This window comes from Mirounga angustirostris, unplaced genomic scaffold (assembly GCF_029215605.1).
Source record: "Mirounga angustirostris isolate CCGP_5_RB_7025 unplaced genomic scaffold, mMirAng1.0.hap1 SCAF_4, whole genome shotgun sequence".
Lineage (NCBI taxonomy): Eukaryota > Metazoa > Chordata > Mammalia > Carnivora > Phocidae > Mirounga > Mirounga angustirostris.
The window spans coordinates 112,873,004-112,888,114 of record NW_026991712.1 but is presented as its reverse complement, the minus strand read 5'-3'; the positions used below and the strand labels follow the sequence as shown (position 1 = coordinate 112,888,114).

At 33.8% G+C, this 15,111-nt stretch overlaps 1 protein-coding gene across 1 annotated transcript; it reads right to left on the bottom strand.

Moving 5' to 3' along the window:
• Positions 1-208: 208 nt before the first annotated feature.
• On the bottom strand, positions 209-14,929 carry TMED5 (transmembrane p24 trafficking protein 5). The gene is made up of 4 exons (XM_045897178.3): positions 14,741-14,929; positions 9,311-9,408; positions 5,436-5,619; positions 209-2,504 (listed from the first exon to the last, which is right to left on the bottom strand). The coding sequence occupies exons 1-4, from the start codon at positions 14,927-14,929 to the stop codon at positions 2,286-2,288; spliced, it is 690 nt and encodes a 229-aa protein (XP_045753134.1). The 3' UTR covers positions 209-2,285.
• Between the last annotated feature and the right edge of the window lie 182 nt (positions 14,930-15,111).

The following is a 15,111-nucleotide window of genomic DNA, read 5'->3' as shown; positions in this document are numbered from 1 at the left end:
TAATTTCAAAATTGAATACTGACATTTAAAAAACCATCAGGCAGATAAACTATATGCCTATAGAAATATTAAAGAATTTAGTTCTTTGCTAATTATACTTTTTTTGGTTAATACAAGTAACATCCTTCTTAATCCCACTCTTCATTTTGTGCCTATAAAAATAAAATTATGTCCTCAGTATTCCTAAATTCCTTTTTTCCAGATAAGGCCATTATAAGACGTTACTGAATCATAGGTTTAAAATCGGTGGCGCAAATCATCTGTAGATAATGTAACAAGTTCATTGTTAGGTAAGGAATCAGAGTATAGTACAGTAACCAGCCAGAGGTAGAGTTCTTGATCACAGTTTTATAGAAAAGATGCAGTAGTTTATATCTGTACTGTTTTGCTAGTTTTAGTATGGTAAGGTTGCTTCTCATTATGAGTTTAACAGAAGGGGGGAAAGGGAGGTCTCTTCATAGGTGATTGTTGGCCCTTGTTTTGCATGTATTGTAGGCACTACTCCTGGACACTTAAAACATTTTCTTGGCCAGTTAAGGTAATTATATATGGCATTTACCTCATTTTTTAAAAGTTTCATATAGGGATAGCTAATCTTTTTGTTCTCCCAAGGGCATAAGGAGGGAAATAAATCTCTTTTTGTACCACTCTGACTGTAAATTAGTAAATGAAACCATTCTCTCAATATCATTGCTTATTAAGAATTCCAGCAGTACTAATGTACAGACAGGTTCTATACTCAAATTTTTAAGTTGATTTCTCATATTTGTCTTAATATTACAAATGGGTATAACCTAAAAATTCTATTTAATTCATGATGTAGCTAAATTACCAGTATTTAATACTCCCCAGATCGCAATAAGCAAGGATGGCAGAGACTTTACATAGAGTTATTCACATACCGACTTTACATTTGGGATTCTGTGGGCTTTCAAATCCTTACTTGAATGTCAATAAATAAAGTGATCAGAAAGGTCATTTAGTGAAAGTTTTAACAATTGTAATGTATGTACCCAGTGCTAAACCTTACAGTAGTTTGTTTCATAAAATGTACCTGAATACTTAAGACAATTAAAAACAGAATAAAACAACTGTAAAAAATAAAACCCTAGCCAAGTATAGTTTCTTCAGTTATCTGGAATTTAGTTTCATGATTGGTATTAGGATTGGGTCATTATGATGAACCAATCAGATTCCAGATACTTAGAGTTTATTTAAGTGACCTTAATTTTGATCAGATGTTCTCAAGCTTACCTAAATTCTTCTTTATTGATTGTTGTTGTTGATTTTGAGAACTCCGAAAAGGAGATACTTATTTATGTAAGGCCCAGATTTTTAAGCAGTATTTCCTTCACAACTGCTGTTAATAATGTATTATCCAAGTCATTAATCATGTTAAAACTAACAACACTGCTGATAGGTAATATAAAAATAAAATTATTTTTCCTCACATTTAATTTCAAAATTCTAGTTCTGAGTTAAGGACTAGACCAAATGTGTCCTTATGGAGACTGTGAGCAGCCTTTAGCTATTTCATTTCAAAGAGAAAATTTGTTCCAATTTTAATAATGACTGAGCATTTTTAAGAATTATTAAAATGTTGGCCTTTGGGGAATATAAGCTAAGTATTTAATACTTTTTGCTAATATTTTAAATTGAAATATATTTGGTTATAAAAATCTCACAAATCTGTTTTTCACAGCTTTGCTTCTATTTACATTATAGGAGAGATATATATGTAAAAAGAAAAGTTGAGTTTTTGTCTTCTAAAGATATATCCAATCCATGATTAGGTAATTCTCAGATGATTTATAACTTACTATACTGAAAAATTATATAATCGCCACATTTACAAAGAAACTTCAATATACTGAAAACTTCTAATTTGTAATTGCCACATTTACAAAGAAACTTCTAGGTAAGACAATCTTTTAAAAACAATGTTTGGTGTTGCATTTAGGCCCAAAGTTCATTTATTTAAATCACCTATGACATCTGCAAGATTTTTTCAAACTTAGGAAAATGCTGATTAATATGGCTTCATTCAATTATACCTATACTCTGTGAAATATTTCTGTTATACACTTAAGTACAACTGAAGCAATAAGATTACTTGCACAGACGAAAGTGAAGACTCCTTTCACCTTATAACTATACTTGTTTCACACTTGTGGTAATGCCTGAAAACATTTTTTGAAAAGACTATTAATGGTCTTGATTATAACCGTGTATTGCATTTTTCCGTCTTTTTTTTCCCCCAATGTTAATTACTCTAGTTTAAAGTTTTAAGTTCTACTTTTCCTCTTATCTTCAAATAGACTCTTTAGCATATACACTTGAATTGCTGACACTACCACCATTACCACTAAGTTAACCATAGACCAGAAATTGACTCTGTCAAAGTTGCTTTCTTGTATGTTTCGATCACGAGCTTCAAATGCTCTAAGCAGAGTCTGGATATGACCACTTTTGCTTAGTCTGGCCTTGATACTGTTGATGGATTCCTGGAGATAAATAAAATAATTTTACTATCAAAGAATGCTCAGTAATTTTAAGTTGAACATGTGATTCACAATACCCTAACATTCATATTAGTTTTACATCCAAACACGATTTTAATTAAGGGACAGGTACTACTTGGATCACCTAAAGATCTGTAAGTTTATGTAATAGTTCTCCTGATATATTTAAATTATTGTTTACAAATAGTTACTTAACAGAGGAACAAAGCTAATATAAATTGAAAATAAATAATGTGAAAATATATTTCAGTGCATAGTGCCAGGAATTTTATATACACTATTTCTTAGCCCTCACAACCATAAGAAAAAGACTGGTTTTTAAAAACCTAACTGATGAAAAAAAAAAAACCATTAACAGCTTTTAGATATTTATCTTTATATAATGCACTGTCTTTATAATATTTTCTTTGAATGTTAATCTTGTCCAATTTAGTGTCTAGCAAAACACCCAATGTTTTCATCTCAAAATAATAGTGAAATTAGAAAATATTCCAATTTTTGATATGCATATTATACATCCAAAAGTATAATCTATTTTTAATACAAAAATGTTCCAAGATTACATTTGTAAAACAAGCTTATCAAGATGCACTCTTTAAGTTGTACATCTTCTGAAAAACCTGTTTTTATAGCAGGGTCCTGGTGAGAGAGGTGATTTGAAAACTATAAGAGGGCTATATGAATATCAGTTAAAATTAAGTTGAGATTTGAAATGATGTCAAAAGTACATCGTCGACCACTTGAACAACATGGGGGTTAGAGGGGCCAACGCCCTGCACAGTTAAAAATCCACATAAAACCTTTGATTCCCGAGAAACTTTACTAATAGTATACTGTTGACCAGAAGCCTTACATAAACAGTCAAAACATTGTTTTCTGTTACATATATTACATACATTATATACTGTATTCCTACAATAAAATAAGCTAGCAAAATGAAAAATGTTACTAAGAAAATTGTAAGAGAAAATATATTTACTGAAAAAAATCTGTGCATTAAGTAGACCTGCAGAGTTCAACTGCACTTTGTTCAGGGGTCAGTTGTACTTATGGCAAAAATAAGAAAATACTAGAAACAGATTTTCCTGCATAGTCATCTTGCTTAAAATCCTTATTTAAGCAAAAACTAAAATTTCAGACTTTCTGCTAAACCTACAAAACTACAAAGTGTAATATTTATCATTTGGGCATATTTGTAAAGCAACAGTAACCTAGTAATGCAAATACTTTCTAGAAAAATAAGGAGTTCAGATCCCCAAATAAAAAAGATCATGCAGGGGCGCCTGGGTGGCTCAGTTGGTTAAGCGACTGCCTTCGGCTCAGGTCATGATCCTGGAGTCTCTGGATCGAGTCCCGCATCAGGCTCCCTGCTCGGCAGGATGCCTCTGACCCTCCCCCCTCTCATGTGCTCTCTCTCTCTCATTCTCTCTGTCTCAAATAAATAAATAAATAAAATCTTTAAAAAAAAAAAAATCATGCATAGTTCTTTTCAATATTACAGCAATGATAGCCAAATACAAAATTATTTATCAAAGTTTGCTGTTAGGATACAAAATTTGGGGGGAAATAAAGCTCCTGGAAGACATTTTCCTTTAAAAAGGGCTTATAAGTATTTTAAGCCATATTTAAATCTGAACTTACTGGTCATTTTGTTGAACCATGTGAATGAATTCAATCTCTTGAGAATGCAGTGAAGTACTAATAAGGTTTATAAATACTAGTGTTTTAGTCTTATTGGCAAAATAAATTTAAAATGGAAGAATAAGTTAAGATGATTGAAACTTAAAAGATATATACATAGGAAATTATGGAGATAAAAAACTGTCATGGTAAAAATTCATACCAATCAAACTTAATCCTTTCAGTTTGCATTCATAGTAACACCAGTGGAAAAGGTAAGAAAAGTAATATTTATTATGCCACACACTGTTTAAAGCACTTAGAGACATGATGTTTCTTATTTCATCCTCACAACAACTCTAGAGGTATTATCCCCATTTTGCAGGTGAGGAAACCAAGGCTGTGAGGGCTCATTCACTAAGCAGTCACACATGATAATACATGATCGTCTAATTTTCTGACTTCTTAAGCTTACCGATCTACATATAGTATGTCTCTTCTGCTGTTTGACAGCTGCTTTCCTAAAAAACCTCAAGTGATCAAAATACCACATTATTAAAAAAAATTCAGGTTATAAGACTATTAGAGATTACACAGTTTCAGTTGGCAATGACCATGTTATTTCTCCTGCAGGAATTTCTATAATACAGCTATATATGCTATTTACAAATACCACTCAGTAAATTCTGTCATTTGATTACATCTACCTGTGGCTGAAGGGTAATGAGCTTTTCCCCCATCACCAATACTATTATGGACAAATAGGTTCTTACACATGCACATTTCATTATGCATGTAAATGATAAGGCAATTCAAACAAGCCATATTCTAAAAGTTTTCACTCCTGAATGTAGTCCTAGTTTCTGATAACTGCTAGGTCTGGTCTAAGTAATGTAAACAGTGTTCCCAAATTAAGTAATATTAAATTTCATGTTATAAAAATTATGCTGTGAGAAAAATGCCTATAACATCTTAAGTGTTTACAAATTGCTCACTTTTTTTCTATGTGCAAGTATGCTATAGATCTTTACCTTCTTTATTTGTGAACATTCTAAGGGAGTTTTATAGTTAAGAAGAGCCTGTGTTCAAGTTCTAGTTCCCCCCGTTTCTGGTTATGTGACAAACATTACTTACTCTCCCCTAAACCACAATTTCCTCATTGGAAAGATGGAGATAAATAATCCTCATAGAGTTAAGTAAAGATTACATGAGATAATGCAGGGAAAATGATTATTTCAGTGCCTATCACACAGGCCTTTGGATAATTTTTATTTATTAAAAGACCATACTGACCAGGATGTCTTCCAGTTTCATGTCCAACATGTCTGTCCCAGTAATATATTTCTTCCAGTCCTCTTGTTCTTGCTCCTGTTCTCCCATATTATCCAGGATTAATTCAAAGAAAATCACCTTCTCAGAAATGGTGCTGAATGTATTATCAAAGCAGAACATGTAGTCACCATCTTCAGTCTCTACCCTGTATTAAAAAAAAGTACATGTCTTCAGTTATCTGTACCTCTATTTGGGATCAAAGGAAAAACTATAGGTAAGAAATAACATGGTTTATAGTAATTGGATAGTTTGCTGATAAAAACACGTACTTAGTATTGAAAGATAATTTATAATTTCTTAGGAAAGAGGCAACCTGGAAATACGTATGTAAAATATTTAAGTAGTTGCAACTTAGATGTGCTTGGCATTTACTCAGGAAATACGGTAAAAGATCTTGACCTAATTTTTGGAAAAGGATAGGATTAAAAACACTAAAACACAGATACATGATACCACACAATGATCTTTAATATTTATATATTAAGAGTAATTTATCATGAGTTCAATTCATATGCAAATATAACCACAAACCTCCCCTTTAACTTAGATTACTTTCTAAAGTGACTTGTTTTCAAAAGCAGTAATGGATTGTTCTAAATGTTTTCTTCCAGGCCTCCTACAGGTTAAGACTATCTTTATAACACAGGTTTACAGAGATTCGGGATCAGTGGACAACAAACGAGCTTTACACTCAGTGGCATTAGCTTTACTGAATAAATGCCACTCACATCTAAGTTAAACTTGTATCTTGGTCTCATTAGCTTCACATTCAAGATAACTGGCCTACAACATGTGATTCTTCTAAGTCAATCGCCATTTCTTTTCCACCCCTGTATCCAATTTATTTAGTTTAAGCATAAGAGAGAGTACTCAGCTATTTGATCAGATCTTAACATAAATATATAGCCAATACTTATATACCCCTTTATAATTTACACACTACTTTAACATATTTTAATTCTTTTAATCCTTATAATCGTATTTTGAAGTAGGCATAACTGACTTTTTCAAGGTAAGTAAAATAAAGTTCACATAAGTTAAAATACTTGCCTATGATCACACAGCCTGTCATAGGCACAGACGAAGCTTGGTTTTCTGACTCTCATGTTAATTGATCTTTCTTTTCTATAGTACTGCTCAGAGCCTGTCTGCATTCCTTGTAATCTCCTCAGTCATGACAAATCTTTGTCTTGAGGATGTATTTAACCTTTGGAGGAAGCTTGAAGAATATACTGGCGAATACAGTGGGGAACAATTTTAAAAGGAAAAAAAATGATATGACTATTATGTAAAGTTAAGTTCAATTAATCACTTTTAAATTTAACTCTTAATTTTGTTTAGTCTTAATTTTATTTAACTCAACTTTATTTAGCCATTCTTAACCCTGTACTGGATAAAAAGGGGAAGCTTTGTACCTACTCTTTTTACATGTACAGATCTACATACAATACAAAAACTGTGGTTTTAAAATTTCATGGGGGGATGATAAGGCAGAAAAGTCTAGAAAGGTTGCATGGGGACAAGAGTAAAAATGAAAAAAGTCTGAGAAGCACTGACTCACATGGATGAGCTTCAGCATGTGTATAGAAAAAAAAAGATATTTTACTACTTTATAGTCATTCCTATACTAATCTCTAAATCTGTTGACTGCTTTTAGTAGAAAGGAACTTTAATACTATAAATGATACAAAATATTATCCAAATAAAAATTGCAGAGTTAATTTTCCCTTCAAGTAGAATAAAGAGCAACAGTAGTCCAGAATGGATAAATTCTGGCGTGAGTTACAGTAACGTTAATTCAGTTGTCTAGAAAAAATACAAACACACAGACTTCTCATTCCTTGAAGTGCCAGCAAATAGGTATTACTTAAGCTGTTTATAGTTCTGTTTGGAGACATTTTTACTAACCCTGCCTTCTGAAAGGACAGTATTTAAAGATTCAATTGAAGAAAAAAACTATTTCAGTGCCATAACAGAGATATTTTATAACCTGCCTTTAAAAAGTTAATATAGCTAAAGATAAAATTTTGCTTAAATCTCATTTTTTAGAAAGCAGATTTGTAAATTTGGTGTAGTGATTAAGAGTAAGTTGGACAGCCTCCTTTTAAATCCTGGGTCTGCTGTTCACTAGATGTGTAACTTTCATTAACTTACGTTAGTGCTCTATGCCTCAATTTCTTTATTGATAAAATGATAATATCATGTACCTCATAGGACTGTGGTAAAGTAGAAAAAAAATTAATAAACACAAAGTGCTTAGAACAGTAGCCTGGCACATCAAAAGAACTCAATAAATGTGAACTCTTATAAACTCATTCTTTTTTCCCATTGGTTTAATGAGAGGTAATTCTATGCAAGAAACCAATAAGATACCTTTTCTCCCAACAGTTAATCTTAATTTATCTCTAAAGGAAAGGAGAAAATTGGAGGAAAAAATGACAGAAATTCTACAGATTTTCTAGATTCTGAAATTTAAAGATGAGCTACATTTTTAGTTCCTGTTCATATAACTATCAAAGAGAAAGCATAGTTCCAAGTATATCAATAGAAACTGACTTTTTAAATTACTGTTTCTCTATTTTATTAATAGTTTATACAAATGTTTTTTTCTGAGCTCTGCATAGGTAAAATGCCATTTTAAAAAGCACTTTAATAAAATAAAAAATAAGAAATTAAAAAAATTTTTAAATAAAAACTTAAACTTTAAAAATTAAAATATAAAAAATTTAAAAATTAAATAAAAATAAAATAAAGCACTCTGAAAAGAGTATTATAGTTGAGATATTTTCCCCCTCATTCATTCATACATGTGTTTAGTATTTACTATCAATTACATGCCAAGTATGCTGGTTAACAAAGACCAGTAACTATAATAACTAGTATTTACATAGTGCTATGTGCCAGAGATGTTCTAAGCATCGTATGGTAGAAAGCAAGAATTTTGATCCATCCTGCCTCCTCCTCTTAATAAATGTATATCCCTGCAGACTTATTTTAACTTCTCTGAGCCTCCTTGTCTGTAAAATGGGAATTGGGGAATCAAAGAATCTCTCATAGTGGGTTGGAATGATTAATTTGAAGCATATACAATGGAAAGCCTCGTTTATGGCAAATATTAGACTGTATTTGCTTTTCTTCTACCTGTAAATTCCGAGTTTAGTTTTAATGCAATAAGTAAACAAAGTGCTGTAGTAAAATGATAGAATGAATAGGGAAACACACTACTGAGATATGAAAAAGAAGTGAAATTAAGGGAGCATATATAGCCTTTTGTCAAACTGTAAACTTCTAACAAGTTTCTTTCTGGTTTCCTATGGGCAGATCTTTTACTATCACATCTTCTAATTATCTAAAAAGAATGAGGTCTGAGTAAAAAAAACCCAACTTTTACAGGCATACACACACAACACATACGCACAAAGATGTACTTGTTTTTTTAAGATAGTAAAGTAAATAGTGGGCAAAGATGATAAAGCCAGCAGCTCAAACTATAGGATACGTACCTGGAACAGTAACTTAAAATGGAAAGGTTGTGCTAGTCAGAAAAACAGGTTTAAAATGCCACAACAGACTGAATGCAATACCTAGGGCATACTCTCTTATTTAACCAAAGCAAAGAAAAAATTTAGGATCAATACAAAACTATTAAAAAAAAAGAGAAAAAAGTTAATGGAAGACATTTTAGTTTATGATAGACCACTATCTAGGACTATTTAAAATGTTCAAATGGAATCATTTAATACTGATGTTTGTATCAAATGTGCTAAATTTCCCTGCCCTGCAGATAGCCCATTGGTATTACTCAGCCCAAGGAACTCAACTAAGAGATCACTTACGTGTGAACTCCATCTGATTTTCTTTGTTCAAAAACTAAGGTTCTTCCTTCTGGAGAGGCAAGATGGAAATCAATATCTAATCCTGCTCCATCTAAAACCTGTAGAAAAGCACAAAAGAAAAGAGCACATTATAAATTCTGAAAATAAAAAATATATAAAGTAGATCATATGATGAAAAGAATTTCTTTCTAAATCTAGAGAGGTAAAGAAAGTCAACAAGATGCATTTAAGGGCTAGAAAGGAGCACAAAGATCATCCAATTCAATTCTATTCATTTTGGAACTTTCTTGCCAATTCCTGTTGCCATCACCTAACTTTAGGCCTTATAAATATTACTAAAATAATCTTCCTAAAATGATGCCTTGATTGAGAAGCCCTGTAGAGTGGAAGGAAACACAGAAGGGAGTTCAAATGGTAAACCTTTTTACTTAGGCAAAATATAGCAATACATGCTATATAACTTTTCTGAGTTTGTTTCCTCTTCAATGAAATAGTAATTAGCTATTTCTTAACCCAGAACTCAAAACTACCATGATCTGACTCCAATTGACTTCTTCAGTGCATACACTTATTATTCCCCAATATGAACTAAATATGCCAAGTAGGCTATTGTTTTACTTGCCAGTGAACACAGTCTGTTCCTTTACAATCCCAAAATGATGATGATAATAGCTAACAATTACAGTGTATGCCACACATTGTTTTAAGTGCTTTCTCTGGGCTAATTTCCTCAAAACAACTGTAAGAAGTAGGTCTTACTACTGTTCTCAGTAAAATAGAAGAACCAATTAACAGAACAAACAAACAAAAACCACAAAAAAAATGAGGCACAGAGAAATACTTTTCTCAGGTAGATATAGTCAATGAATGTCAAAATTTGAACTCAGCAGTTTTCCTCTGATAACTACTCTTTTTCTTACTTAACACTCCATTTTATTTTTCTTGGTGGCTTTAATGGAATGATACAAAAAATTACCTGTTCCTGTGCTATACTTACTTATCAACAAAAGTAGTTTCAAATAGCCGGCTAAATATATATAATTCTCTTTCATCTTCAAATCCCCCCAAAAATGAAGAAAATATATTGATACAAATAACAACACTGGAAATCTAGGAAGACTGTTAACAGACATGAAGAGTAAGGAATTTCTGGAAGATAGTCCACTGAGCAAAGGATATATATATCTAGCTAACAATACCTATCAATCTCAAAATTCTCACTGAAACAGACTAGAGAAACACATTTGTTGAAATCAATGCCCTCTTTTTCATGTTACTGGTTTTACTGAAAGGATCAAATTCTGAAAAAATAGTTAATATAAACAGACTTCAAAATGTTTCTTCATAAGTATATATCCTCAGAGAAATTCAAGAATGTGTAATCCATAAAAATGAGGTTGCTGGTATGAAAAATAAAAAAGATAAAAAATGTTGCCAAAATAAAGTCTTAACAAATGTAATGACAGCAGAATGAATATGGATAGAGACTAAAAATCAGCAAACTGGAAATAACCAAGGAATTCTCAGAACAAGGTGAAAAAAGTACAGATGAAAAGTATGAGAAAAATGGTAAGACCCTTTGGGAAGGACAGAGCTAAAGATTTCAAATATCTAACAAGCATTTCAAAGAAGAAAACCAAGAGAAATGAAGGGAAGAAATCATCAAATAGAACAAAAATTCTTGCTTCAAAAGATAAAAATCTTGAGACTGGGAGGGGCTAATAGATGTAAAAGATAAAAAAATTCCTACTGACTTTCCAAAGGATTTAAAAAGAACAACCTAGAAACTTCCAATGTTAAGTAGTAGAGAACTACTACTTAAAAGAATTGGGATTGGCATCAGAATTCTTACATACAATACTAGATACAAAAAAAAAATACAGCCATGTCTTCAATGATCCCAAGTAAAAGAAAATTATATTTACTAAAGTGAAAGCAAAAAGTTTGTCCAAGGACTCAAAGCATTTTATTTTTTAAAAATTTATTTATTTAGCCATCTCTACACCCAACGTGGGGCTCAAACTCACAAACCCGAGATCAAGAGCCACAGGACTCAAAGCATTTTAAAAGAATTACTCAAAGTTATCCTCTAAAAAAGCCAAAAAAAGATACCTATTAAATCAGAAAATAAGAGATCTAACAAAACTAAACAAAGATTTCAGTAAAAGATTTAAAAGATATTATTGGAAGTGGCTGTCAGGCTTAATGAAATTGTTAAAAATGATAAGAACACAGAAGATAACTAAAAATATATAAAACACAATTTTAAAGCATAAAAATATTTATTTAAAAAACACCATGGGCGCCTGGGTGGCTCAGTTGGTTAAGCAACTGCCTTCGGCTCAGGTCATGATGCTGGAGTCCCGGGATCGAGTCCCACATTGGGCTCCCTGCTCGGCAGGGAGTCTGCTTTGTCCTCTGACCCTATCCCCTCTCATGTGTTCTCTCTCATTCTCTCTCTCTCAAATAAATAAATCTTAAAAAAAAATAAATAAATAAAAATAAAAAACACAATAATCTGAAACTAAACTTCCTGATGATTTCACTAGAAGATGATGAGTGCCACTCTCCCTAGTCTGTACTGTTGTTGTAACAGTCTTTCAGTTCCTCAAAGGCTTTCTTCTTTCTTCCTCAATGCAAATTTAAATCACCCCCTTATGCCTAATAAGGCTGATTTTTCTACAGATCTGAATTGTACTTCTGGAATGTCTTCTCTCAATTCCCAGATGAAATTAAGTCCTCCTATTAAATCTTCTCATAGCTGTATATACCTACCTTCATAGCACTTAAATTAGAGTTACAATTTTACATTTATTTGGAAACAGTTTGATTACTCTTTCCATAATAGATTGTATGGGAACATGGACTATATTTTTACTCACCGTTATATCCGTAGCACTTAGCATAGTGCTCCAACAAATTAAGCACTTAGCAATGATTTTTAAAAAGTTAACTGAACGATCTAGTTTATTCCTAAAATATATGTATTGACATTTAAAATTTTCAAGAACTTTTAATATAATGTGGGGCTAGTCAATTATTCTAAAAGTGTCCCCCTAAAGCTGGAAAGTAAGAAATGGTTAAAATTTTTCAGTATGTCACAGTGACCCAAGGGCAATGTCTGGAATGTCTGTTCCCTGACATTTTAAAAATGAAGACAAAAAGCAGTAGCTGGTGTTATTGGAAAATTAATCCTGGAATTGGAAAATGCAAACAAAAAGGTGAAGATTACCTCTTACTCTACAAACCCCTCAATGTTGTCTAGGACTACAGACATTAAATCATTTTACCTCTTTCTTCAATCAAAACAATTAAGTTGTTTAGGGGGATTACTTCAGGGGGAACAGTCCTTTAAGAGTGACTAAAGATGCAGAGAGCATAAAGCTAAGCCAAGCCAGCTATATAACTCTAGAAGTGTAAATGTAGAAACACCAACATTCACTGCTTATTTACTAGTGTCAGGGATGGTCTATGAACACATATTAACACATTTCTTAAAATCAACTCTGTGAGGTAATTACTATTATTTCTATTTTACAAGCGAGAGGTTAAATAACTTGTTCAAATCACAGAGGTAGTAAGTGACAGAGTTAGGATTTCAACCCAAGCATTTTATCTCTACAGATTTTATATCATAATCATAAGAGGCCAGTAGTTCATATACATTTCCTCCCTAATACCAATACCTGGATAAATACTAAGGAATTTTCAAATAATACAAATTGTTTTCTTAACCTCCAGTTGGGTTTCCTTGCCTCTAATTTTGCCCTCCTTTTCCCACACTGTATCCAGTGATCTATCTGGAAAACATTTCTGTTACCATGCTGCTTCTATCTTCAATGGCCCTTGTACAGAACAAGGGCAAAGCCACTCAGCATGGCACACAAGCCTAAAGATTCATGATCCATGATCCATGATCCAGCCTCCTGACCTCTCCAATCTATTTTACTTCTACTCGCACCCTAGACTTTAGTCTTCAGGTCTAATAAAAACTAAGCACTTGTAGTGTCCACATACTGCCCAGCAACAAAACACACTATGCATTTTATAACTATTCGTGTTTTGTTCCTTTTCCTGAAATGCCCCGCCTTCTTTGCATTCTTGTCTCACTTAAGCATCTTTCAGGATTCAAATTTATTTTCTCCAGGAATCCTTTTCTGAAACACCAGAGAAGTGGTTGTCCTCTGACAGCACTTAACGATACTTTATTGAAATTAGCTGTTTATTAGCCAGTATCCCTTAAATAATAAGATCCTTGAAAACGGACTCTTTTTTTGTCCATGTCATAGTTGGTCATCTCATCCACACTCCTCCCATCCCCCTTCCACCCCTGCACATGGTAAATGAACTTTTGAACTACACTGGAGATCAATAAATGTTGCGTTCTAGCCTCAGTTTTGCTCACTATATGACTTCAGATATTGCGCTCTCTATTGCTTTCCTTAAATATCTAGAAATAATTTAATTCTAAGGTTCCTTCCGATGAAAATTCTACATAACTTACTTTGCTCTATAGGCGACAGTAACTGTTGAAAATAATTCTTTGCATCAACTTAAAAAATTATGATTATAAATTAAATAATCTGGGAAAAATTAAAAGGTGAACCACACCAACGCATTTTTTTTTTTTTTTTTTTTTTTTTTTGCAGTGCTACCCAGAAGCATCAAAATTAGCTGTGTGGAACTAACAAGATTTCTTCTAAGAAATTACCCTCTACCAAAATGACTATATAAATTAAGGCAAATCCCTACATAATATTATGAAGATACTAAAAAGAAAACAATGATATGGGAGAAATGCTTATAATGATGAACTAAAAGTTATAAAGTTTTAATATACAATTAAATATTGCTTGGTTTAAAAATATATAACTGAGAAGGAAATGTACCCATTAAATACATCAAGAGCTCCTTTCAAAATATTCCAAAATCGGATTTAGGGATAATCACAAGTTCACAGTTCAAAAAATCCTTAAATGAAGCGATGAGAGTGAAGATTTATAATACCGGAATTGGGTGAGCGTGGTCGGGGTAACAAAACAAGTGGCATCATCTCCTCCAATGATGAAGGAGAACGTGTTACCAGTCCTGTATTGAGAAATTCCCAGTATCAGAGCGTGTGCTGGTTAGCAAGGCGATGGGCGAATTATGAAACAAAAGGAAAAACCACCGAGATCACCAGTGCTGGCCTCTTTCCGACGGGAGGAAAGGGGAGAGGGCGGGTAGTCAATTCCAGGTCCCGCCTAACTTCTGGGTCCCCGGCCCCAGGCGAGCCGAGCCTCGCGCGCCTGCGCGGAACGGGCCGGCTACGGCGGCGGCCCTCGTCTCCTCGCCACCCTCGCGGTCCACAAGAAGTTTCTAAGCGGGTGAGAGGCGAAGACGCGGGCAGCTGGGATAGAGGAAGGAGGCTGCTTCACCCTCCGCACTTACTTGGTACTCAATCTCCAGCGACGCCTTCAGGGGCATGGGCTGGTAGAAACACTCCTTCTGGCCGGCCGGAAGGGTAAACGTGAAGTCGCTGTCTAAGGAGGGCGTGAAGCCGGCCGCCCCCGGCAGCAGCACTGAGAACAGAGTGGCCAGGAGGAACACCGGGCAGGGCAGCCAGATCTTGTCGCCCATCCCTGCCGGGGCGATCTCGGGCTGGAAGAGACGCGGGAAGTGTGGGTTATTGGCGCCTAGGCTCCGCTTTTCCTCCCTGGACTCCTCGTGGTTGGCAGGGAAACCTGGAGCCTGAAGAAACCAGGTGGCGGCCGCGGCGGCGGCGGCGGCACAGGATCCCTCAGAGCGGGAAACGCCGGCCT